Consider the following 27,906-nt stretch of genomic DNA (forward strand, 5'->3'; position numbering starts at 1 on the left):
GGAGGTGACCTAAGAGTGGCCTTACAATCCCACCCTAACCCTGTTAACATAGAATTAAAATCACAAAGTGGACGACAACCACACATGGTGTAACTGAGTTGATACACACAATTTTTGGGGGGGCGCAATTCAATCCCTGTCAGGTGCCTACCTTTTAGGTTATTGGGGCATTTTCTTTTTCACTTTGAGAATTTGTAAGCTGTCATGGGCAGGACTTCCTGTGTGTCCTGACAGTCACTGCTCAATTGCTGTATATTCAATTGAAAGAGCAGAAATCAAATATGTTTCCTTTTTTTTTTTTTTTTAAATTGTGCTTCGGGTGAAAGTTTACAGCTCAAGTTAATTTCTCATTCAAAAATTTATGCACATATTGCTTTGTGACATTGGATGCAATTCCCCACAATGTGGCAACACGCTCTCCCTTTCCCCTTATCCCCTGGGTTCCCTGTGTCCATTTGTCCAGTTCCTGTCCCTTCCTGCCTCCTCGTTTTGCTTTTGGGCGGGAGTTGCCCACTTGATCTCATATATTTCATTGAACTAAGAAGCACGTTCCTCACCTGTGTTATTTTTTATTTTATAGGCCTGTCTAATCTTTGTCTGAAAAGTGGGCTTCAGGAGTGGTTTCAGTTCTGGGTTTATGTTAGTTTATGTTCTTTCTAGCCCCTCCAATCTACAGGGTTTTTGTTTATTTTTGTATTTAAGTTTCAATGTGGTAAACATTTTATTACTTTTCAAACAATATTCCTAAATTAGCTACGATGTGAAGTGAAGTAAGAACATGTAATCATTTTCTCTATACCTAACAGCGATGAGAATTGGACTTGAGGTGAGAATTAATTCTGAGCTCCACTCCACCACATACTGACCTGGTGATGTCAGCCTAGTCGTTTGGCTGTGCTGGGCAAACATTTCTTATCAGTAAAATGAAGTATCATGATATTTGCCCTCTGTAAGGCTTGTTTAGCATACAGGATTTTTATAAGGCCTGAATGCAAATAAAGGCAGAATGCATATAAAAGAATATTGCAAACTGTAAAGCACCATAAGAGCATCCATTATTATTATTACTCTAATGTATTATTTTTAATTTAGCTATCTGTTCCTTGCAGTTGGGCGTCTGCGAGGTGCGTGTTCATGTCCACCACACCCCACAAACACATGTTTTTTCCTGAGTAGTAAACAAAGAAGATGCATTTATTTAGTGAATGGATTGGTTTTGCTTAAATAAGGAGGTGAAGGCAGGAGACAGAGGCAGGTGAGATACAATGCAGAATTAAGCAAATAAGCAAGGAAAACCAGCTGAACACAGGTCTTTGCTCAGGAGGGGTGTCCACGTACAGCTTAGTGACAGGCTTCACACGCTCAAGTTCCTGTGAATCTCAGGCCATACAAGTGCCCTTTCCTGCTTTCCGCACTTGTTTTCCTTATCTTGTTTTTTGTTTTTTGCTACCTTGCCCCTGATATATGGTCTTCCAAATTTGTCTGAGATCATTAAACCATTTCCTAATTTAACAACATAAATTGGGCACATTTTCAATTTCCAATTGGCCTCTCAGACTGTAAGATGAAACTTTGAGAAAATTAAATTATTTGGGAGGAAGAAAAGTTTCAAAGTTGGAGGCAAATTCATGTCCAGATTTCGTAAGGTCTTTAAAGCTTTCCTACATTCTGACAACCTTAGAAATGAAAAAACTACCTTTCAATACATTTTCCTGTATTTCTCGTATCTACTCATTGCCTTCCTAAATTATCGTGTTCTCTTTCCCACTTTTACTCCCACTCATCAATTAAGGATAATGACAGTCAGGGAAAATGACATGTACAAAAAGTTATTTGTTAAAATATTAATAGATGACAGTATAGTCTCTCTAAGTCCATGCACTCCTGAGCTAGTCCGGCGAGCTCCTGCTGTGAACGAGCTACAGTGGCATTGCGCTCCTCGGTCATTCTGTCCTTGAGGCAGAACAAGATCTCTGAAGGCAGCAAGATGGTTTCATCGTGGATTGTGCTGGTATCTTAAATGTGTGCATCTGTGTATAATTTTTTTAATTTTGTTTTTCTTGTGAATTCAATCTCTTTCAAGAAGTTTATCTTGGGAAAAAGTTTCTATTTCTCTTTCCTCTTCAAAGTTAGAAAACAAATCTTACGGTAAGCTGAGTTTAGTTCAGAAAAGGGGGAAAATGCGGTAGTAAACTGTATTCGTTTTCTTCCTATGACCTTAACTTAAATTGCAGCCCCTCCAGGGAGCTGTCAGTTAAAAGCGTGGAATTTACACAAATCTAAGTCCCTGAAATCAGCCAGCAAGATGCACTGAATATGTAGAAAACCTATTAAATAGCTTTTTAACCTTTATTATGTACCGTGTTTGATTGTACAGATCTATATCCTCAGGAGACATAGGCAATGCTAATTGGGGTTCCTGTAATGAAAAGAGCAAAAAGCTGTTTCAAAGGATGTAAACATTTTTAGCACCAAGTTAGACCCTTAATATGGAATATACGAAAAGCAAACCTACTGAACAAGATAGCTCAGCCAGTTCAGAGGCAAGAGACAATCTGCTTATTCAGTAGCCCTAACAAATTATTTGTTATTCCTAGTAATCTTCTAGACCCATTATAAATGAAAATTCTGTAAGTCCATAATTCTAATGCTATTAAATATTACTTAAATGTAAAGCAATACAGTTAGCACTTGAATATTACTTTAAATGTAAAGTAATATTGTTAGCACAAGCTGTTATTAACAGATAGATGCTCTCTGTGAAAACAATGATAAACTTATTGGCTACAAGTTTTTTTGATTTTTTTTTTCTAAGGCATTTTGAGGAATATTAAAGCTACAAGGAATTTGTTGTTTGGGGGTTTAGATTATCAAGGACAGCTTTGAAATTTCTCAAATTGAGGCCTTTTTGTTGTCATGGCATTAAATTATTTGTAAAAAACAAATTTAGTAATGTCACAATAACTGTGACCTCTTTCTGAATACAGACTCTAGTCTAATTTCCAAAAGTTTCCATTACTTCAGATGATACAATTAAGGGCTTTTGTGAAGCATTCTGCCTGCTTTCTTGTTGATGGTGTTTTTCATGAATACAGTATAGTTATTCTTCTAGTTAAAATAATTGAATTGTATTCAAAATTTTAATAAAATTTATATGGTAAAATGTACAGGAAAATGCAGTCGTTTCACCATTTAGTTAGAAGTGATACTCTTAAATAGTTAAAGCTGGCCTTTCATGCCGAGAAAATGTTCAGAGCAATGGAGCAGAAATATGGCCCTCTTTCTTTGGATTATTTTAACCTGCGAGTGTGCCAGTATTGGTTTCTCCCATCTACCCCTTTGGTTAACTTTGTTCCCAAATGAAATCCTCAGAATATGCATACAGACAATACAAAAACTAATGCAAGAAAGTGAATTCCTTTAGGAGGGGATGGGGAGAAGGAAATGCTATTTTAACTGATTATTCCAGCCGGTCGATCAGTTGTCCAACAGAGGGGAGGAACCCCCTTCCATGGGCATCTTAGAGACACAGGCTCAAGTCCTAGGTTATTAGGAGAATGAGAGTAGGATGTAGTCAACTTTATGAATCCAATTAACATAAATTAGTAATTACGTGTTTCTTGATTTTTATAATGAGCAAAACATACTATAAAGGAAAACATGCTTAAGCATTTAGTCTCCTTCACTGTAAAAATCTAAGGTATACATTCTTAAGTACTTCTCATATTTTTCGGTGTACTTCTCCAAATTTTTAATTTGGGGTTCAACGTATGACCCTCCCCCACACACACACTTAGAAAGCATCGAGTGTTTTTTTATTGGTTTACGTAAGTTCGTCCCCACGAGGGGACCTGTGCCTGGGCATATTAGCATAGACTTACCCATAAACCAAACCAAACCTGTTGCTATCGAGCCGATTCCGACTCACAGCGACCCTGTAGGACAGAGTGGAACTGCCCCGTAGAGTTTCCAAGGAGCGCCTGGTGGATTGGAACTGCTGATCTTTTGGTTAGCAGCAGTAGCCCTTAACCACTACACCACCAGGGTTTTCAGCATAGACGTAGAACCTAGCCAAAAACTCATCATCTTGGAACGATGACTTGGTAATGCAGAGGTCCCACTGTGGGACAAGAGTGAGAAAATCAATCTCCTCCTCAGAACAAACGCCGTTGAGGATAGCTGCTGAAGAAACCCTAAAGCCTTGTGCTTTCAGTGACATTTCCAAAGTAGGTCCAAATCTGTGGGCTTTTTTATATGTATGTTATGTCCCATTAAAACGTTTTAAAGGCAAATATAGCTTTTTGGGGACAACTTTAAAAACTAATTTCTAATCCCCACAGACACCACGAACCCTTGGTTGGATTCTCTAAAATTTCGAAGAAGAGTACATGGCCTTCTGGAATGTTAACTGCAGAGAAAAACATGTGGGTTAATTGTCCAGAGCTCCTTTCAGTGGAGCACAGGAGGGCTTCATATTACACGTTATCATTGAGCTACTGCAGCCTGCAGAATGCTGCAAAGGATTTCAAAACGAGAAAAATGTAGGCATTTCCCTCAAATAGCATGCATCACAGTGGACGAATTAAAGTGATAATTCTCCCCTTATTTATAAAGAATTAAACTTGTTAAGACATGAATAAGTATATATCACTAGAGCTTAAGCCCCACGAAAGCAGTTTTTGCATCATCATTTCTAGAACTGTGCTTGGAACAGAGTGGGCACTCAGTAGTCGATAAATTAATGAAAATACAAATAATAAAATTATAAATGCCAAAATACATTGTTAAAACAATTTATTTGGCTCTCACCGCTTCTGTTCAATGGGTTGATATGGTTGATTGTGTGGATATGTTTTATTTTATCATTCCCATGTTGATGAACATTTAGGTTTCTCTGGTTTTTGAGTATTCAAAAAATGCTGTGTTAAGTTATCTTTGTATGTAAGCGCTTGTGCACTTCCGGAGAAGTCTCCACAGGGTAGAATCCCAGCAGTAGAATTGATGGATCCAAGGGTATTAACATCTCAAATTTGATAGACACCATCAAATTGTGCTTCCATAGTTTTTATTCAATTTAAGGTCAACCTTATGCTTTTAATTTTTGATTCAAGGTCAACTTTGGCAGTCTTAAGAAAGCTTTAAATCCTCTTTCTCTCTATAAAAGCAAACATTTCAGCACACCACAAATTGTGTTAATAATTTAGAGGATTCAGAGATGGCATGAGGTTCGCTCCTTTAACTTAAGAAATTCTAACAATTGCAGTAGAATCTGCACATTTGCTGATTTTGAAATTTGTAGTACAGCCCTCAAAAAGTAAAATTAGGGTTCTCAACTTAAATCACTTCTCTTGCTTTTTAATTATTTCTAAGTAAAATTTTTGCTTGTAATTTAAAAGTGGCTTCAAATGGAAGCCAAATGCTAGTTTGCTGGTGAACATAAAATGAAAGCAAAGAGGTCTCACATTTTATTGCATTTTATTGGGGGAATTTTATGTGCATTTATGAGTTTGGGAACACTGCCAGTCTTGGGATGTGCTCCTTATGAAGATCAGGGATCTATCTGTAGAAATAACTGTGACAAAAATTAGAGTTTGTGATAAAAGAGACTACCAAGTGTCACTCAGTGGCTCTACGTAGTCCCCCCTGGTGATAAGCAGGGCAGCAGCCTTTATCGTCCTGTCTGCTGCAAGCTTAATTAAAGGCTCAGGGCAGATGAAATCTCCACCAAGAGGCTTTGGCCAACATCCTCAGGCCAATTGTTGAGATCCATCTTTATGTATCCCAAGAGCACTTAGTTTACTAGTTCATATGAATTCCATTTTGTTATTAGAGGACAGGGAACTGGTATTTTCTTTACATATTTCCTTTACAAAGCATACCTAACACTTTGCATGTGGTAGGTGTTCAATAAATATTTGATGAATGACCGGATGTATAAATAGATGATTTTTGAGGTAGGGCTTGAAAGATACATAGGAATTCAGCCAGAGTAAATGTGCACAAGAACTGATGAAGGGGGAAAGCTTAGACTAATGGGGAAGAATTAGGACTTATCCAGCCTCAGAGAACTTTTCATGCTTGTGGTATAAAGAAATATCAGACAATGGTAAATGGAGGAGGCAGTTTTCAGCATGGTAACACAAACACTGACATTGTTTTTTAAAAATTTCAATGTGCAGATCTTTCTATGATATAATATAGCTTATTACATTGACCTACAGACCAACAAAAAGGTAAAGATTTACATCATTATACGATACTAAGCTTGGAAGTAAAACAAAGAGCACAAATCTCGAAACATACTCTTGGGCACTAGCAGTATTTTATAATCTAGTAAGATGGCCCTTTGCCTTCTAAATGTTTTTGCACACCGTAATCATTTATCCAGCAGGTGTAAAGTCATACGTTTATAGAACTGCAGGACCTGATGGAAGAAAGAGAAAGGAAGGGCGATTGTTCTGCTTATTCGCAGGCGTTGTTTCGTTGTACCTGTAATGTATGGCATGTATGCAGATAGAGCCTTTTGAGAAAATGTGTTCTTACTTCTGATTCAGTAATAACCTCATCTGGCCCCCAAGCACGCAAGTTTGTTAAAGGGAACTGACAAAAAGAAAGCGAGAAAAAATCTTTTCTCTGTTTCTCAAAATGTCATTAGTTTCCATCTGCCGTACATTCCATATGACTTGGGAATTACAGGTCCTTGTGTCACACACGCACAAAAGTAAATTTACTTCCAGTGCATTTCCTAGCTTTAATAAAAATCTTATCTCTTGTTTAATGCAACTAAAGTATGAGAGGAATCGTGAGATAAAATAACTTTGTCAACGAATCATAAAGTCACAGGTCTAGAAAGCACCTGCCACACCCACTCCATCAGTTAAACTATGATATTATATCATATTAAATAAAAATATATGTGTATGTATAGTTTACAAAGTTTATATAGTGTGGATAATTTTTGCTGGGTTGTATAGAAGAAGTATATTTCCTAAAATCAAATGCTTGTTATTTGTAAAGAGACTGGGAATCAAATTCTCCCTATTATAATTTATGTCACTTCTTTGGGGAAGATAAATTTTGTTTTTGTTATTTTCAGTTATGATACTTTTTTCGAGAAACATAACCAGTTGTTATCAAGTGCCATGTCTGCCTGCACACCTTCCCTAGTACCCAGTGATTATTTAGTCTCACACTAAAATTCTATTCTACTGAAGATAGTTTTATTGGAAACCACAGTTTTGTTGAACAAAAAGAAGCCAGTGGTAGAAGGCCTAAACCAGTGATTCTCAACTAGATGGACTTGGGGAGGGAGGCACAATTTTGTGCCGGGGGCATTTGGCAATATCTGGAGGTATTTTTGGTTACCGTAACCAGGGGGAAGGGGCCACTGGCATCTAATGGGTAGACGCCAGGGATGCTGCTAAACATTCTACAATACACAGGACAGCCTGGCACAATAAGGGTTTATTCAGTCCAAATGTCTACAGTACTGAGGTTGAGAAACCCTACTTTAACCTGATTTTATAAAATATTTACATGTTTTAATTAGAGTTGTTTATCCTAATACATTAATAAAGCAAAAAGGAATGCTCACATTTTTAACTGTCAAAATTAGTAAAATAAAATTTGAAAGTCATTTCTAAGGAAAAATTTCTCGTTTCTGCCAACTCCCTCCCTGTTATGGATTTAATTGTGTCCCCCCAAAATGTGTGTCAACTTAGGTAGGCCATGATTCCCAGTATTGTGTGGTTCTCCTCCATTTTGTGATCTGATTTAATTATCCTACATGTTGTAAATCCTAACATCTATGATGCTCATGGGAGCCCTGGGGGCGCAGTGGTTAAGAACTATGACTGCTGACCGAAAGGTCAGCAACTCGAATCTACTAGCCGTTCCTTGAAAACCCTCTGGGGCAGTTCTACTCTGTCCTATAGGGTCGCTATGAGTCGGAATCAACTCCATGACAATGGGTTTGGACTACTTTTTTGGTTATGATGTTCATGAGGCAGGATTAGAGGCAGTTATGTTAATGATGCAGGACACAATCTACTAGGATTAGGTTGTATCTTGAGTCAGTTTCTTTTGAGATGTAAAAGAGAGAAGCTAGCAGAGAGAAGGGGGACACGCTATCACCAAGAAATAAGAGTCAGGGACGGAGCATGTCCTTTGGACCTGGGGTCCCTGCACTGAGAAGCTCCTAGACCCAGGGGAAGGTCGATGACAAGAACCTTCCCAGATTCGATAGAGAGAGGAAGCCTTCCCCTGGAGCTCCCTCTTCTAGCCTTCTAAACTATGAGAGAATAGATCTCTGTTTGTTAAAGCCATCCACTTGTGATATTTGTTATAGCAGCACTACATAACTGAGACTCTCCCCAACCACTCATTTGTGCAAATGAATCTCTGTAAAATGTATGTAAAACTGGATTTTAGTCTGTATTCTTCACAGCTGTGAGCCAGTCGTAACCACGTTTAACCCTTCTACAGTACCTAGCAAAGCTACAAAGCTCAATAAATGCTTTTGAGGATGGCGATGCTATTAAAATATCAGTGCAATAAATTATAGTCATGCAAAATTAGAACATGAAAAATAGACTAATTCTCATCCTGTTTTCTGTTCTATTTGCTGTGATTCTTCTTGAAATACAGTAACAGATTCTGAGCTTTAAGCTACCCCAACCCAAATGCCTGTATGTCAGCAATGCAAAGGCAGTGATTCCTCTGAGCTTGATAGCCTTTCAAAAGCCGTTTATAAGGAAAACAGCATTTCTCACCAATATTGGAAACATTATTTAATGTTAATTATTTCACGTAGAAATAAAAAGTATTCGCCTAACTTCTAAATTTTACTAGAGACTGTTTCCAGCGTCCCTTTAAATTGTTTGCCGTGTACAGAACGCATGACTAACTAGCTTGTTGTTACGGTTAACGGCCATCAGATTGACTGCGGCTCGTTGGGACCTCACATGTGCAGAGTAGAACTGCTCTGTAAGGCTTCAAGGCTGTGACCTTTCGAAAGCAGATCGCCAGGCCTGTCTTCCCAGATGCCTTCGGTCAGGCTTGAACTGCCAACCGTCCAGTCAGTAGTTAAGCGTTTAACCGTAGTTATGCCCCCTAAGGACTCCCTGTGAAGATAACCATCAGAACCACGGTGGAGTGGCTCTACTCTGTGACACATGGGGTTGCCGTGAGTCAGAATTGACTCAGTAGCAACAACAAGCTTGGTTTCTGGTTTTGGTCTGATATTCTATACGTTAAGATTGTTTCAGTTAAAAGATTTTTCCTAAGTTCTGCTTACCTCATTGTATTTCCGTTTAATTCTCCTATTTAGCTTTTCTAGCTCTATTGTTTTTTTTTTGTTTTGTTTGTTTTTAGCTCTATTGTTTTTTTGTTTTGTTTGTTTACTCTTTAGTTAATAAACTTTAATTTAAAAAATGTTGAAATATCTATATACTAACCCTCAAGTATAACACTTTTTTGCATTTTCTTGTATGCCAGGTCATTTCAATAGTAACGGTAATAATAATAATTTATAATAATATTTGACATCTCTATAACACATTTAATACAGAAGGTTTCCAGCACAGTCTGAAGTGTCTGTATAACATGCATATACACATGAATATAACATGTATCACACTCAAATGCACACACATACACACACAGTGCTTTCACGTTCTGCCTGTACCTTCTTTGCAGAAGGACGTTATAGGCATTCTGTATTTGCAGTAGTGCCCAAGAGTCTCCAGGCTGCAAAACCATGAATAATATAACCAACCAATATTGCAGAGAGAAAGTTGCAGGGGAATTCTGGTAAGCTAAATTAAATTCAGTGTTGGCAAGTCAAAGATAAACAGCTCTTTCTTCTATGAATAGTGTAAACAGGATCATCCCTGTGGACAGGTGCTTTGGGTCTCAATGGCACTTCATATCTGTAGAAATTAGGACACTAATTCCTCACCAGATCCCGGTGGTCTCTGAAGCTACCTCACCCCGGGGAGCGTTAGAGTTAGTGTTAGTTAGCTCTTCCACAGATCCAAGCCTTGAGTCTTTCTTTTTGATAAACCTGAGAGTCAGGATCTCTTAACAAAAAGAGAAAGATGATGATTCCAGCAAACTTGAACATTGTTTCTGAAATAATCATGATTATGGCCCCTAGCGCCATCCAACTTACTGTCATTCATCCTGCCCTGTGTCTGTGGAGCCGAGCTTATGTCGGTACCTGTCGGCCTTTTACTTGCTGCTCTCCTTCCCGCCCTCGTTCTTGTCACCATATCTTATTTCCGTCATGCTTGTCAGCTCTTCGGATTGCTATCTATGTCATCCTGGCTGATCTTGGATATTAAGTTGTCATTAAAAGACCCAATCCACGAATCTTCAACTACTTTAAAGAAGAACAAAAACAGCTCTTTGCTTTTTGCTTTATGGTCATTACAAGAGGAAGATAAGAGGCATTTCAGAGTACCATTCGTAAATCACAGAGCATGTATGGTGTGTAATTTCTTTTCTACTGCAGTTCCACCCTTGAACCCTTTTAGAATGTGCTTGCTTTCTGTTTGTTTCTCGTCAAAACAGAGAGTACCAAACAGAGGACAAAATTCAAATTACTCACACATCCAAGAAAATACATCACAGCCTTTAGAGAGTATATGGCAGGAAGAAGAATTTTCAGGGTCCAGTGGTATTGGCTGCTCCCTGATTTTCCGTGATGTCAGTTTGATATCATTCATGGAAAGGACTCCACCGCGTTCAAATTAGGCTCCATTTTATTAAATAAAAATGCCAGGCACCAGTCCTGGAAATACAGAGAATAAAATGTGTGGACTCTTCCCCGTGGTAATTAGGCTTTCATCATACTCACTCATACAATATGTATCTAAGATTTATGCAGCTTCAAAACCTAGCACAAAATCTGGTGGATAACTAGCATGTTGAGGTTCTGTAGGGAAGAGAAAAGAAAAATGATCCGTGAGAAAGAGCAAAGCATTAAATTTGGGGAGAAGGAGTTTTGTTGTTGTTGTTAAATTTCCCGTACCTGGCAGAGGATTCACCTCTCTGATACCTAAACTGTGTCCGGTAGCTTTCACCCCTTGGCCAACCCTAAAATGACCCTTACTTGTCAAAGGAAGGTGTGCTTATGTAATGATAGGAGACAGATGCATTTCTTGCCATAATTTAAGTTACAGGCTCGGATCATCTTAGGTTTATTTACATATTCAAGTGCCTGATGAAAAACAGAATATTAAATTACAAAATAGTTTCCTTGGCTTGGCAGACCTGCACCTGTGTAGTCCGTTGAACAGGTCTTAAAACACGTGGTGTAAATTCTACTTTTAGGAGCCAAGGTACTGAAGAAAACAAGCACTGTGTTGTGGAAAAAAGCATCTTCTCAACTGTTAGTTTGCGTGTTTGCAACCACAGATCTAAACCTCCATACTAAGAGACTATTCCTTCCTTGACAGTCTTACGCTTGTTGATGGTTTGAAGTTAAAAGGGCTGGAAGTTCCAGTGTAGGGCATACAAAGCAATCAATAGAATAATTGCTCAAATTTTTCATTATGAGACTGACCGTACAAAAAGCAATTTTAGTGAATCTTTTTCTCAAATAGTAAGTGAAAAACACATTCTCGTGGCTTATACTTTGTATGTTAAATTTTTACCAGCGTTAAAAATGCTGAAAATTCTAGTTGTTAACGCTACATATTTACATGTAATGCGTGTTTTTTATTTGGGATGTTTTTGTTCACTGGGGTGAAATTGTTTAAAGGGAAAGTAGCCTCCTCAATTCACAGAATTTTAAAATAGGAATTGTAGTATCTTTTTTTCTTTATTGAAGTTAATAATTTGTATCTTATATAAAATTTTTGTGCACAATAATTCTGTGACTGATAGATAACAGCAGAAGATGGTATCCACACTGTCCTGTTTCTTTAAAAAAAAGAAAGAAAGTCATAAATAAGACAGTCTATTTATGGCCGCACATTGCCTTAGCTTTGCACTTTAGCACCACCTGGTGGACAAAATATCTTTTTTTTTTCTTTTCTCCGTGGTTTAAAGTAAAAGTACCTTCACAGGCTGTATCCAATTAGGACTTACTTTGAGATATATAATTTTAATAGTATTAAATTTTATACATAATTTTAAACAAAACAAAGTAAAAAGTACCTGAGAAGCCTTGTTGGTGCAGTGGTTAGTTCTAAGTACTATTACCAAATTAAATGTCATGAATTAGTATGCTACATACTTATGCAAGAATTTTTCCCCTGTGATATAATTATTTATTTACCTTTTACATTTTTTTCAGTAAAAGGTTAGATAAGGTTAACAGATGTTCTGTATCTTGGTAGCAAAGTGTGTTTTAGGTTACATTGTGTACAAAGAAAATGGAGGAGAATATTTTCAAGAACAATATTTTATGAAAAATTTTCATACTAGAAATGCATAACGTTATTATTTTATGCAAAATTTTTAAAAACTGCTATTTGTACTGATACTGCGAGAAAGTAACGCTTTTATGCTCATTTTTTCTTTTATAAATAAAATTCTGTTATGGTTATATACATATTCTCAGATTTTAATAATGTTTGGAATTTTCCCGAAGATATATTCAACAATATTTGCAAATAAAAAATACAGGTATAAACAAAAGTGGGTTGTTTTGTTAATTCATGAAAACACATAACATTTTCTCTCCCTTTTTTCCCCTTTTTTCTAAAGGCCTTGGATGGTATACAGTAAATTCAGCATATGGAGATACCATTATCATGCCTTGTCGACTTGATGTACCTCAGAATCTCATGTTTGGCAAATGGAAATACGTAAGTTTGACTGACCTTGAACTTGGCTAATAGCTTCCAGTTTTTGAAATAAAAATTTTTATGTGAGTAAATGGGCGTTTCACATGAGCATCATGGCAGCATTTGACCGTGGAGTACAAACATAGGAAGTTGGGATTAATCTGCTGAGTATGCCAGAAGAATTATTCCTAAGTTTTACATAACAAATGCTGTTTTTAAATAAAGCCAATAAACACATAATTCTTAGATTATATTCAGTTAACAATTGAAGTGTTAGAGGCAGAGAAACATGCAGGATTCCAGACTACAGTCAGTAGAGTGTAGGCAAACGCTTAGTGGAAGATGACTGCCTTTCCCCACATACTGGTTTTTGCCTGGTGTGCCTACTGCAAAGCCAAGATGTCCCAGCAAATATCCCATTAATTACTCATCAGCATTATAACATTTTTCCTGGTGTTTTGCTTTAGAACTGTGTCGACGTTGTGGATCCTTTTTACATTTAACATTGTGGATATTATCTTTTTCTTGTAGATAGCAAAATCGTATTTTCTTAGTAATGGAGGCGCAAATGGGTCTGAAAATAGAGGATAGATAACCAGGTAGTTGGATGTGGAAGGGTTAGATAACTAGGACTGATAAAATGTCTCAATTTAATTACCAAAATCAATGAAAGATATCTCTGTGGCACAATTTCCCAATGCTAGACCACATGAAACCCATGGTCATTTGCAAGCTTAAAGTAGAAATATGTTTCCCTGGACACAATAGCTATTACCCATCTCATTTAGAGCAGAGCAAACTTTCTCTAGCTCCTTGAAATGTTGAGAGGTATTTGCATAGGAAAAGAATTTGATAGTCAAATAATTTTCTAAAAGTTTCTTTGTTGGAAGACCCTTCAGAGTCTTTCAAATGTTCAAGTACATTATAGATTGTCTGAGGGCCAGAGTTTGACTCGTTTCTTAAGTTTACTTGGTCACACAAGTTTTTCCCTCAAACACCTCTAACAGTAAATATTCTGAAGAACACATTTTGGGAAACGCGCTTAAGGTTGTACTCAACGGGTGGTGTACATAACACAGTCTTAAAATGGGGGTTCTGAAGTCTGACCAACAGGTTTTAGCGTATACTCGCTGTGGGATTCTGGGCAAGCGAATTAACCCCCATTTCCTCATCTGTGAAATGAGGATAATAGACTCTTCCTCACAGAGTTGTTGAGGGCTGCATGAAGCAATGCCCATGGAAACACTGACCTAATGCTTGGCATGTGGTAGTTGCTTGAGAAATGTAAACTGCTGTGACCAGGAGGCTGACAAACGGGAACACTCCACGCTTGCGTGAGTGCATACAAAGGGAGAGGAAGGAGGCAAGGCTGCAAGTATCCCTTTGTACTCCGCCTGTTACCAGTTCAGGTGGGGTAAATTTGCACTGCTTCTCTTTTCCTGTAAAGGTGGGAGTTTGAAATTAAGACTTATGAGAGCAAAGTGTGTTAGCACCCCCAAAATTCTGAGGTGGAAGAATATGGCCAAGGAAATTTTGTTATTCTGAAACATCCGAATGTGCTTGTTTTTAAAATGTATTATTATTTCAATTTTTAGGAAAATCCCGATGGCTCCCCAGTATTTATTGCCTTCAGGTCCTCTACCAAGAAAAATGTGCAGTACGACGATGTACCCGAATACAAAGACAGATTGAGCCTCTCAGAAAACTACACTTTGTCTATCACTAACGCAAGGATCAGTGACGAGAAGAGATTTGTGTGCATGCTGGTAACTGAGGACGACGTGTTTGAGGCACCTACGGTAGTCAAGGTGTTCAGTAAGTAGTCCACAGTATAACTGCTAAGTAGGATTGATGGCTGGTCCTAGAAAATGTTCTTTAGGAAGAAGACTGAACTCCAGCAGCTCCACAGCAGGCATCTATACAAGAGAACTTCTGGAGATATTCACTGTGCTCACGTACCCTGTCAGCCAGGAAAACAAGAAGCCTGAAATTTAGATAGGAGATTTGCAGAGAGGAACTGAAAGAGTGCTCTCTGTTGTTTTGTTGGGTAAAATTTCGTGCAACAAAGGGGTACTCCTTAGTGATAACTGCCACGTGAGCTTTACATTTCACTGACATAGACAAATAAATGTTCTGTGATATGAACGTTGATGGATAGGAGCCCTGGTGGCGCAGCGGTTAAGAGCTCGGCTGCTAACCAAAAAAGGTCAGCAGTGTGAATCTACTGGCCACTCCTTGGAAACCCTATGGGGCAGTTCTGCTCTGTCCTATAGGGTCACTATGGGTCGGAACCAATGTGATAGCAACAAGTTTGTTTTCTGGGTTTTTTTTTAATACGTAACCGTAACCAGTTGCCGTCGAGTTAATTCCGACCCATAGCGACCCTGTAGGACAGAGTAGAACTGCCTCGTAGGGTTTCCAAGGAGCACCTGGCAGACTCAAACTGCTGACCTTTTGGTTAACAGCTGTAGCTCTTAGCCACTGCGCCGCCAGGGTTTCCAGATGATTATACATACATGTGTAATCCAGGGTTTCCAGATGATTATACATACATGTGTAATCCAGGGTTTCCAGATGATTATACATACATATGTAATCTGGGGTTTCCAGAGGATTATACATACATATGTAATCTGGGGTTTCCAGATGATTATACATACATATGTAATCCAGGGTTTCCAGATGATTATACATACATATGTAATCATACATGTATTTTATATGTATATATGTATTAAGAGGAACTGTATGAGGTTGCAATTTTTGATATTTAAAAGCCATCACATATAGGCAAATCCAAACTATGATTTCGATATCTAAGCTTTCAATTTAATAAACAAGTACGCGTATATTTAACTTCTGAACTTAAATCCTTGCTAATTTAGTTCTTTAAAGTATTCAGTTTAGAGAATCGCCCCAAAATAAAGACGTTCACATGCGGATACACCAAGGAGAAAAAAAATAGGAGAAAGTTGTAGAAGAAATTTGGAATAATTACTGTAGTCATTATGGCAAAGTTACTTTGCCTAATGATAATATATAGTTGACGTTACTGTGCAAATAACTATGCAAATGAATGACTTGAGAAGTTCCAATTAAAGCATTTTATCTTTTAAAATTCAAATAAAAAGTCCCACCTCAGTTACCTCATAAAATTTTAGAAATTATGGGAGAAAAAATAGGCCTCAACAGTTTCAGAATGCCAGTCTTTTTTAATTAGGGAAGAAGGTCTCGCTTTCAACTTTTCCTCTCTGCTTTCTGATAACTTGACAGCAACTAGAAGTTATTAAAATAAATAGGGAATGAAGAAACCCAGAGGGCCTTCCGACTGCAGCAGGTATAACCATGGAGTATGGCAGTTTCTCTTGTCATAGCCTATACAACCAAGCAGGAGTGCCCCCTAAGTATTTATATCGCCTTCAGAGCTCCTAGGGGTTCGTGACGCAGATTCAAAGAGTGCTTGGGCTACCAAAGGAAACCTTTGTTCTCTAGAAGAACCTTGTAAAAGCATATTCCGTGTTTCAGTTGATTACCTTTCAGTTTGGAAGACCCTTTCCAGAAACCATCTACCCTTCTCAACCATTTTATGAATCAAACGAAGTACCAGGTGTTTGCCTGGTGTGCCTCCTTCATTAAACAGCCCCCCAAACCTGCATCGCCTATTTGCTAGTGGCCCGTGTATTTTTTCTTTCTTTTCTTTCACTTCGCTTTGACGTTTTTAGGAAGAAAAATGGTGCGCCGCTCAGGACGTTCTTTCTAAAAGAGAACAATCCCTCACACTTTTTTTTTTTTAATAGGCCATGATGTCGTAAGTATAAACAGACGTCAGGAATGCCCCACGGTTGATACAGAGATTAAGTCAAGCACTCCAGTGATTATGGGCATTCCCTTGTCATTGATGGGTTTTTTGTTTCCAGTTAAAACTACAGATTATCAAGATAGCATACACCGATGTTGAGAAAATTCAGGTTATTTCATTCGGAAGAATCTCTTGTGAGGGTTTTCCAAATATTCTTTTTTAAAAGTGTCTTGCAGCAATCTGAAAAGGAGAGTTTCAGTTGGTCTAATTCAGTACAATTTGCAAGCTGTTTTGGAGTACAGAGGATTCCTGTGAGTGTGAAAACAAACTCACACCCCGCATACCGCCCGCACCCCCTACCCGCTTCGCTTTTGAGTGTTGAAAACAAAGTGATTCTCAGAAACGGAATTTGCATTCCAGGCTCTGAGCCAGGGAGAATTTAAATAGACAAGTTACACACTCTTGAAAATGGTGTTTTATACCACAAATCGTGAGACCCTCCAAATCTGATAAAATGAGCAGCATAGCTGATGATAAAGACAGTGTTTGCAAGAGCATATAGGGGGCTTGCTTTTATAAAAATAATTTAATTTACTTTAGGTGACTTTTTGTAAAGCAAACAACAGCTGTGACAGGGAGGCTTTTATTCTCTGCATGTATATATTGCCGTCACTTGAGAGTTACTGGGCTCATCAGTCAGTCCTCTGTTTCGCTCTGGTGAATCACCTAGCAACATGCACCCTGTACCACAGACCCAAGGATGGTTACTGTGAGCCAATCACAGAGCAGCCTGCTGCGGAGGGCCATCGTCAGGGGCAAAGTCAGACTGTTTTTATTCAAACTAGAGGCCATGACCGATGACTCTGTTACCTCTGATGCAGCTTTGTTTGTTTAGTTTTAAGCTATACCTCAGAAACAAGAAGTCATGCCCATAAAGCAGTCCAAATCCACAAAGTAACGCTGCCACTACTAAGGAAGCTTTTTTTTTTTTGTAATTGAATGGCATCAAAATCATTTAGTTCTTGGTTGCATTTAGTGCACACTTGAGGTTAATAAAACTATTCTTAAATGAGAGTAGACCTTTAAAAGTCTCCAAAGATTCATTCCAGTGATTGTGCAAAAGGCTTAGAGGTCGAATGGGTCCTGGAGAACCAAACGGCCAGCTGTGATATAATGAACAAATCACGGAGCTGGTCATTGGGAGAGCCAGGACTTTTAGATCTGCTGCAGTTTTCTGAACTTGGGCAATCACTTGGCCAGTCTGGGGCCAAGAGCCCCTCGTGGGTATAATGAGCGCTTTGACCAGATAGGGCTAGTCTCACCTTGTTGCTGGATCCTCTTCAGGAGCCAGTGAAGAGGGTTGGGGAAGGCGAGGAGCTGCTGTGCTGCTCAGCTAAGCCATCCATCAAGTCAGTATTTCAGAGATCATCATGCTAATTTGTTCAGAGAAAAAGGAAGGGCTCCAACTCTGAAAAACTATTTGAAAACCACAAGCCAGGCTAATCTTAGTCCTTTATTCTGTGGTGTTAAAACAAAAACTGTCCCCATGCTGGGGAGTCTCCCGTACCTGTAGACCAGTTCTTCCCATGGTGAGAGGCCATGTTTGTTGGCTTCACACACAGTCGCTTCAGAGCTTCTCGGCTGCTAACCAAAAAGGTAGCAGTTTGAATCCACCAGCTGGTTCTTGGAAGCTCTATGGGGCAGTTCTACTCTGCCCTGTAGGGTCACCATCATTCAGAATCAACTCAGTGGCAACAGGTTTGGTTTGGTTTATTTGGGTATGTTTAATCTGAATACTTTTGTCCAGGTTTAATCAGAATTGAGCATCTTCCCTTCTGCAAAGTTGTTCAACCTACAAGTAAGTGGTGTGGATTTTTTTTTGGGTGGGGGGTCCGCAAGGAAGTAGAAAATGACCTGTTTACAAATGGGACCTACGCTGTGCATTTTATTTTGACTTTTTAAGTATGTAAATGCGTTTCCCATGCCATGAGGACAGTACACCGTGACTGCACACACACAACGGTTTACTTAAAGTACCTCAGGATTTATGAGGGGTGATGGCTCACAACGTGCTGACGGAAGCCCTTTTGAATCAAGGTAACCAGTGCATCTCCCCTTCTTTGCTCTCCTCCCGTTGCACATTGAGCTGGCCTCTGTCTGGTTTTTGATAGTAACATTCATACATTGTGGGTAATATAACAGGAATTTTGCATTCATCCCTACGTCTTCACCTGGCTGGGAGATGGCTAGATACCAAAGTAGATGTAGTTTAGCAAATTGCTGATTTCTAGTTTCTCCAAAAGCTGATGTTAATAACCTTCATTAACAATAGCCTGGGTAATAAAGCAAGAGGAGATGTTTATTTTAGTATATTTCTTCCTGATAACGCTCCACCTCCTTGCCACAATTTCCTTCTACCCTGACATGCGAATCTACTATATGACATCTCCAGCTAATATAAAACTAAAAGAGTTAAGACTGCTATCTTATGAAATGTTTCAAGTTGCACTAAATATTAAATGTAGCCTAACTTTAATTATATATGGTAAGACCTCAAAGGATATTAGTGAAAACCCTACAATCTATTTGGTGAAAAAATAAATCATTTGAATCTTAGCATTATATACCATTGCTGTAGCTATAGGCATACCACATTCTGCTAAGAAGTGAAGTCTGGGTGTCGGCTGCACGTTCCCCCAACCCAGACACGGGTGCGCGTGTGCGCACACACACACACACACCCTATAATGTACTATCAGATTTACTTTTTTAATTCACTTATTTCCTAATTTTAAACAACTGCAGTGCGGCCCTGTGATATGGTAGTGTCTAGCTACTTCAGTTAAGACAGCTGTGTCAGCAAGGAAGAAGAAAATGAAATAAGGCATGGTTCTGTCATTTGATAAACATTCAGTTGAAGTGATTTTAGAGAAATTTAGTCAAGAATGTTCAGAAGCAAAATTTGGCTTAAATTGGTGCCCTTGACTAAATTACTTTAATAATACAAATAAATTTGTGGGATTACTTTTCCTTTAAATTCTATACTTGGTTATGAGTTCTTGAATCATATTAAGACATAATTCACATAAAGCTTTAAAAAACACTTTAAAATCAATATGCAATTATGCCAAAAGAGTATGTGTCCTCCTTTATGGTCAGTCCTTCAGCTAATACCCATCGATTGTTACAATCTAATATAAAAGAAAATTACATATGAAAAGTGTAGTTAATATGGAAGGTTGAAATGAAAGTTTAAGGAGAAAATTACTCAAGGAAATGCAATAGGTATTACCATTTTCTCCACAATACTCACTGTAGATCTCTCTTCCAAATAGGGATAAGAATAACAATGTAAAGAGGACTAAACTTTAAGCATTTTAAAATCAAGTTTCCCTAGCTTCCCTACAGTTTTATTTTACTGAAAGAAAAAAAGAATTTTAGAAAATATTTGTGGACCCAAGCTTGCATGGACCAAAGAACCAAAGACTGTAACACTCTGGTAATAACTATGGTCGCATTGATAAAATATCACAGAATTTTTAAAGCAAAGTAGTAGTACACATGCTATGTAAGAGGAAGTGAGTATGGGCCCAACTGTTTTGCTACATGACTTTAGTAGACTAGAAATTAGCGTAACTTGGCAAAACTGCCCACCAACTCTTTATATTTAGAGCCTCATTTTTTTTTTTTTTTTGCCAGGAATTTTTCAGATCTCTTCATACATTCCATGCATAGATGCTGCTGAAGGAGAACCTAAAAACCATTTCTTCATTTTTTCTTGTTAATTTTGACTCTTGATGGGCCACCTAAATTAGTTTAATATCTTATCTCTCTTGAGCTCTCAGGGAAGATGACTACTGATTTCAGTTCCCAGAGAACTTCAGCCTTCTTACTTAAGCCCCAAGAATTTTCATTTTAGTTAAATGTTTTGGATGCAGGCCTATCACAAATGTATTTGAGACATTTGGCTTTTTAAACATGAATTTCAAATTGAATTCAGTGGTTTATGAACAACTCAGAGTTGTTATTATGAATATTGACTTTACATCAAAATAGTGATGACACTGTTGATATGTGGGAGACTTGAACTCCCACATGTGTTTCTCAGAAACCGTTGTCTGTTTTCATTTTTTTTGGCACTGTGAATCATTTTTCCTTCACTTTCATAATAAATCAAGCAGTCAGATATCACTTTGTGATTGTGTTAAGATAGTTGCCTCTGTTGTGCCTTTCTGCTTTTCAATATTTCCCTTTTTTTTTTCAATTTTTCTATCATTCTTATGTGTATAACCTATGTATTTGGAAACTAGAAAATCACCCTTGTAAAGATTGTTATTAATAGAATTGGATTTCTAGAATTAATAGTAATTTTTTTAGGTTCTCTTGTAATTAAAATGCACGAATTCAACACATAGCTGGATTTGTTATTATTCATTATTCTAATTTCTAGTACAAAGCATAATTGCCAAGGGGAAATTAGTTCTAGATGTTAACCTGAAGAAGGTTACATTTTTTCTTGTATCAGTTCTGGTGCTATCCATTTTGCTGACCCAAAGATACTTTGGTCTTCTTCCCGCGTTAGGTGCCATCGAGTCAGTCCCCACTCACAGTGACCGCATGTACGACAGAAGGAAACACTGCCCAGTCCTGCGCTATCCTCGTGATCGTTGTTATGCTTGAACCCATTGTTGCAGCCACTGTGGCAATCTATCCTGTGGAGGGTCTTCCTTTTTTGCACTGACCCTCTACTTTACCAGAGATGATGTCCTTCTCCAGGGACTGGTCTCTCCTTATAACATGTCCAAAGTACATGAGACAAAGTCTCGCCATCCCCGCTTCCAAGGAGCACTGTGACTGTACTTCTTCCAAGACAGATTTGTTCATTCTTCTGGCAGCCCATGGTATATTCAATATTCTTTCCCAACACCATAATTCAAAGGTGTTTATTCTTCTTCGGTCTTCCATATTCGTTGACCACCTTTCACCTTTGATTGAAAATACCATGGCTTGGGTCAGGACATCTTAGTCCATAAGTGACATCTTTGCTTTTTAACACTTTAAAAAGTTCTTTTGCAGCAGATTTGTCCAATCAATACGTAAGCAGTCTTTTTCCTCATTTTCTATAATGGTCTGAGTAGATAACATGTTTGGTAACTGAATTCCAGATTGAGTAATAATGTACAAAAGCGAATTTCGTTTTATTTGGTAAGCAAAATTAATAGTGTTGGAGCTGATTAGCAATAAGACTCTGAAAGAAAGAGTATTTGGGTTGTTTTTATTTGTTTATATGAGCATAGAATAATTCTCCAGGAGCCTCATAAAAATGAATGGCAATTAGGCAATATACATTTTCTGTACATTAATTGTTGGAGGTAATTAAAAAGCATAAAATCTATCAATAATAGAAAACTAGAAACTGAGATTTAAATAATTTAAAATCAGTTTAAATCATACGTTGTTTCTTCAGTTTTTAATCGTTTTTTCTCTGAAGCCTCTATTAAAATTTATGCTTATAGAACATCTTATATGTAAAATGTTTCCTTCCATTCTGTCTCAGATTCCAGATTTTGAAGATTTCCTCACATTTATAGCTTCCTAATATGACTTGACTTTAAAGATAAGGTTTGGACTTGAACTTCTACATACTTTAATTAGGTTTCTATTTCCCATGTTTTTAGAAAAATGAGTCTTATACTTCACTGTGCTCAACAATCCTGTTGGGATTTGTTTTAAAAAAAAGATGTGGATTTCTGGGATTTTTCCCAGATATTCTGATTCAGTAGGCCAGGTAGAGCTGAGAAATCTGTATTTCAAACAAGTACCCTGGTGACTCTGATTCATGGGGGTTAAGGCCTTCAACTAATGAGGTGGAAGTTACTGATAAGTAGAAAATGCGTATGTTTTGGAGACAATACTGTCTTTAGTACGTTAACTTCTGTTTTAATATCAAATCTATGTTTACTACTTATATCAAGAAGGTATCACAGATAATTTATTCAAAGGAGTTATAAGCACTTAAAATAATATTTAAAGTAAATAAAGCAAATACTTGGAGGGGGTAGAATAACCAGACTTCTTACAGTTACACTGGAAGCCTATTCATTATTTTGTTGCTTGTTTTTCTGCTTTGAGTAAATGGATTGTTTTTGCTATAAATTAAGTCACAGATGCCTTTTTTTTTTTTTTTCCCTGTGTTCTTAAAACCTTTTTCTACTTAACTTTAGAGCAACCCTCTAAACCAGAAATTGTAAGCAAAGCACCATTTCTGGAAACAGAGCAGCTAAAACAGGTAAGAACTTCTTTTTGATTAACTGCCTCTAATTACTGTGGTGCTAAGTGCCTTCTGTGGACCCTGAATGACATGACAAGTTAGATGGACTTTGCTCTTGAGGAGTTGTCTGTGTTACAGTTGCCACTCAGAAAATCTGTGCAAGGTATAGTGTGGACACAGAGTAAGGCGTGGTTCTTCTTGAAGGGAGAAGAGGGGGATACGGGTCAAGAAAAACAGAACCCTTTCTTGTTTGAATAAGCTGAATGTTTAATAGAGTCGTGAAAGATGAGTAGATTCTCTCCAGGCCAAAGGTAGACAAGGGCTTTCCAACAACATGGAATAATATTATGTAAAAGAGAATGACAAGTTTTGCAAACTTGAAGTTATTTGCATTGCTGAACATATAGGTAGTGACACTAGGGGCATGGACAAGAGAACGTGGAAAGAGATGAATTTGGGGAGGTATAAAGAGGTCACATGATGATAGGCCTCATACACTGTGTAGGGAGTTTGGACTTTATTCTGTGGACAAGTTAAACAGTTGAAAGATTGAAGTAAAGGAATAAGAAGATCAGGTTTAAAAGATGACAGTAGTGAGGGTGGGGGGGGTGAAGAGAGGTTGTAGTGAAGGGAGAGAGACTGGGATTACAGATAAGAGCACATCCATTGACCAATAACTTTCTTTTCACTGATTAAAACACCTGGTTTTTCCTTTGTGGTAGAAAAAATTCTTTGAATAACATTAAATTTTACAACATAATATTATTTGATAAATACTAAATATTAAAGTTAAAACACTTTTGGAGAAAAGTGGTTGACATTATAGATCATGGTAAATATACATAGAATGAAATATACACAGTATGAAACTGGAAAGGCAGCCTGATCTTAGCACAACTGGACCAATAAGCAACATCATGATAAATGGAGAAAAGACTGAAGTTGTCAAGGATTTCATTTTACTTGGATCCACGATCAATACTCATGGAAGGATCAGTCAAGAAATCAAATGACACATTGCACTGGGCAAATCTGCTACAAAACCAAACCAAACCCAACCCACTACCATCGAGTCGATTCCAACTCCTAGCGACCCTAGAGGACAGAGTAGAACTGCCCCATAGTTTCCAAGGAGCGCCCACTGGATTTGAACTGCTGACCTTTTGGTTAGCAGCTGTAGCACTTAACCACTACACTACCAGGGTTTCCTTCTGCTGCAAAGGACCTCTTTAAAGTGTTGAAAAGCAAAGATGTCACCTTGAAGACCAAGGTGCACCTGACCCAACATCATGTGCATGTGAAAGCTGTACAATGAATAAGGAAGACTGAAGAAGAGTTGATGCCTTTGAATTGTGGTGTTGGCAAAGAATATAGAATATACCACGGGCTGCCAAAAGAATGAACAAATCTGTCTTCGAAGAAGTACAACCAGAATGCTCCTTAGAGGCAAGGATGGCAAGATTGGGTCTTAAGTACTTTGGACTTGTTGTCAGGAGGGATCAGTCCCTGGAGAAGGACATCATGCTTGGTAAAGTACAGGGTCAGAGAAAAAGAGGAAGACCCTCAACGAGTTGGATTGACACAGTGGCTGCGACAGTGGGCTCAAGCATAACGATTGTAAGGATGGTGCAGGCCCCGGCGTGTTTCGTTTTGTGGTACATAGGGTCGCTATGAGTCGGAACCCACTCAACAACACCTAGCAACAAAAACAATGATTCTTGCACACACAGATCTGTAAGCCGTGGTAATAGCCAGTGTTAATGCAGTTATGTTATTTAGGTGATGTTAAAAATGAGTAATGTTAGAAATGAATTTGGTAATGCTTTTAAATGAAAGTGATTTTATTAATAGTGGCATGATCTATTGAACATTTAAAAATGGGCAAGACCATATTTTTAAGTACAAAAGATGATGTTTATAAAAGAGAGTATTTATTCGGTCCTTAGTCAGCGCTTGGAAGACTAATAGGTCCAGAAACCTTTGTGATAACTCTGCAGCCCCCAAGGAGTCTGAGGCTCCCAAATTGACAGACACTGATTGCAACAAAGTGGTAACATTTTCTCTTTGTTTTGCAGTTGGGTGATTGCATTTCAAAAGAAAGCTATCCATATGGCAACATCACATGGTACAGGAATGGAAGAGAGCTGCAGCAACGTGAAGGAGGTGGGTATGAGTTGGACAGTAAACCCCGATGACCTGTTTTGACTTTGTCTTGTGTAGGTATTCCTTAGAGTCTCTTGTGTCTGGATGTGTTGCCCTCTCTTGATCAATGACTGTATGCTTTGTTAGTTTAAGTAGTCATTATATCATTAACTGATTTTTTTAAATACCATTTTAGCCCTTGTGCAGAAGAATCAAGAGCAGAGAAAATTATTTCTGTATGTGGCATGTTCTAGAAGTTAATTAAAATGAGTGGATGATGGGGCTCCAAAATTCTGTTTCTGTCTGTGCCTCTGACTCATGGCTTTGAAAAGATATCCCACCTCATTACATGCCAGTCTACCCTCCTGGTAAATACAGTTAGAAGGACAAGCCCACTATTCAATGGTGTTGTGACATTTAATTAAGGATTGTGATTTTCAGGTGAAAGATTCTATCATTAGTGTTCTTTATTTTCTTCAGTGGTGAACATAAGTTTTAATAAGCAAATGGACCCAGCCACTCAGCTCTATACCATGACTTCATCCCTGGAGTACAAGGCAACCAAGGCTGATATACAAATGCCATTCACCTGCTCTGTGGCATATTATGGACCATCTGGCCAGAACACAGTTTATTCTGAACAAGCAGTCTTTGATATTTACTGTAAGTTACTTGATATGTAAATTCAACATGCAGTTATAATGTTTTAGAATAAATATTCAAATATTATTAATCTTTTAAGTCCCAAATCAAATGTTTTTTTTGAATTTTGTTCCAATTCTCCACCCCTCTAAAAAAAACGATCCCCAAATTATCCCTTCTTCCTTGAAAAGCATACAGCACAAAAGCTTACCACCCATCTTATGGTGTCTTTTATTACCTACTTTATTATTTATGACCATCTCTTCTGTTTTCTGCTACACTCTAAGGTCCTTAAAGGCAAGACCTCTACCGTGGTCCATTCTTTCTCGTAGTCCTCACCTGTTGCACGCTGCCATAAATTTTGGAGGAGTTCAAAATGCTTTCTAATCGTTTTCTGAATGAATGATGGACAAATACAGGGTTATGACTGGTCTTCTAGATGAGAACTCCCATTTTAATAAAAATATTTATTTTAATAATTAGATGAATTGCATAACTTATGTAGGAAGTTATATTCCAAGATAGTTTGGTCAACTGTATTCACTTTTGCTCACAGATTTGAAACATAGCATATTAGACGACAAAGGAGTCTATGAAGTCTCCTGGTCACCTGGTCTAACTCCACTATTTTACTGCAGAGTAAAGTGAGGCTCAGAGAGTTGTCCTAACTTGGCTGTAGAGACCAGATCAGGATCCTTTTCGCCAGTGCTAGCCTCTTTCCTGTAAGGCTGTTGAACAATTAAGAGTAAAGGTGCTGACATTTCAGCTGTGAATTACAGTGTGTTTTCAGAAAAGTAACTTAACCACTGTAGGGCTCAGTTTTCTTGTCTTGAAATGGGAAAATATAATACCTAATTTATAGTGTTGTTACGGAGATTAAGTGAAATGGGAAATCTGAAAGTGCGAGCACAGTACATGTAAATGCTCATTATTAAGTACTGTGGTCATCATTAGATCAGCACAGAAATACAGTGGGGAGAGTGGAAAAGTGAGGAAGGGCAAGACATAGTGCAATAATATTTATATATCACTACACAAGCATACAGCCAGAAGTATGTTTTTGGAAAAAATGCAAGAGAGGATTTAATTACTAATATTACTTAAAATGAATGAAAAATTCTCGTAATACTGCTGTGTGTTCTAGAATAACAGGACACTTCTACGTCTATTCTGGAGGAAGGGCAGAAATGCCAGCTCACCCTTTGGAGCGTTGTGCCTCATCTGCATTTGTTTAATATTTGATTTTATATTTGCTGAAAATATACAGAGCAAAACATGTTCCTATTCCAGGGTTTCTAGACATAGTGATCAGCAACTTTGGTTGTATTCTTCACATGGTTTCAACATTCTCATTGTTTCTGTTCTAGTTGTTCCACTGCCATTTGCTTAAACTCCCTCATATACAATTATTTTGCTTCTATAAAGCACAAATCCTTACACAAGGAAAAAAAAAAAATGAAAACCTTGACTTACCCTAGCATTAAAGGGTTGTTTTGCCTTATACTTGAGAAATGCTTTGGTTTGATTTAAAAGCAAAACATTAGATTGTCTCTGCCTGTGTAGCTTATCTAAAATCAAGCTATTATTTCTCTAAGTGAAGACAGAATTCTGGCTGTTCAAAAAATTCAGTTGAAAACAAACCATCTCGGTGTTAGTGAAAAGGTACAAGACAGGAGAGAACACCAAGATGGATAACAAAAATTGGGAATTGATTTAAGACAGAACAGGAATGTATGTGAGTGTCAGGCATGGAGAGTTGGGGTGGGCAGAGAAATCTTCGGATGAATAAAAAGGAAATGATGTTACCATGACTGGCCTTGCGGGGCACTTGGTATGGTTTTGAGAAGTCACACATACACAATACTAGGCTTTACGGCGAAGACACCAGGGATTTACTGCATAGGCTCAATATTTGAGGAGTTTACTACCCCAATAGAAAAAACAAGACACCTCCATTGGAAGGAAATTGTCAGTACAAGGTTCAAGTGGTAAGTGCCACAGGAACTCCACAAAGGTCCTGAGCGCAGCTGCTCCAGGACAGTGGTTCTCAGACTTTAGTGTGCATGAGAATCACCTGAAAAGGCTTGTTAGAATACAGATTTCTGGACCCTGCCCTGGAGTTTCTGATCCAGTACATATGGGGAAGGGCCCAAGACTTTGCATTTATAATAAGTTCCCCGGCAATGCTGATACTCTGATCTGAGGACCACACTTGGAAGAACACCCTACTGTGTAGAAAAGATCAGGGGAAAAAAAAA

The 27,906-nt window shown here is 38.0% G+C and overlaps 1 protein-coding gene across 1 annotated transcript in view; it reads left to right on the forward strand.

Annotated features, from left to right (window-relative positions):
* ALCAM (activated leukocyte cell adhesion molecule) overlaps positions 1-27,906 on the forward strand; it is a 200,257-nt gene that overhangs the window by 140,188 nt on the left and 32,163 nt on the right. The window contains exons 2-6 of the mRNA XM_049858259.1: positions 12,715-12,815; positions 14,390-14,609; positions 22,818-22,882; positions 24,940-25,027; positions 25,487-25,669. Coding sequence (XP_049714216.1) covers positions 12,715-12,815; positions 14,390-14,609; positions 22,818-22,882; positions 24,940-25,027; positions 25,487-25,669 — 657 coding nt within the window. The remainder of the gene's footprint in view (positions 1-12,714; positions 12,816-14,389; positions 14,610-22,817; positions 22,883-24,939; positions 25,028-25,486; positions 25,670-27,906) is intronic.

The sequence above is a fragment of the Elephas maximus genome, chromosome 18 (assembly GCF_024166365.1).
Source record: "Elephas maximus indicus isolate mEleMax1 chromosome 18, mEleMax1 primary haplotype, whole genome shotgun sequence".
NCBI classification, from domain to species: Eukaryota; Metazoa; Chordata; class Mammalia; order Proboscidea; family Elephantidae; genus Elephas; species Elephas maximus.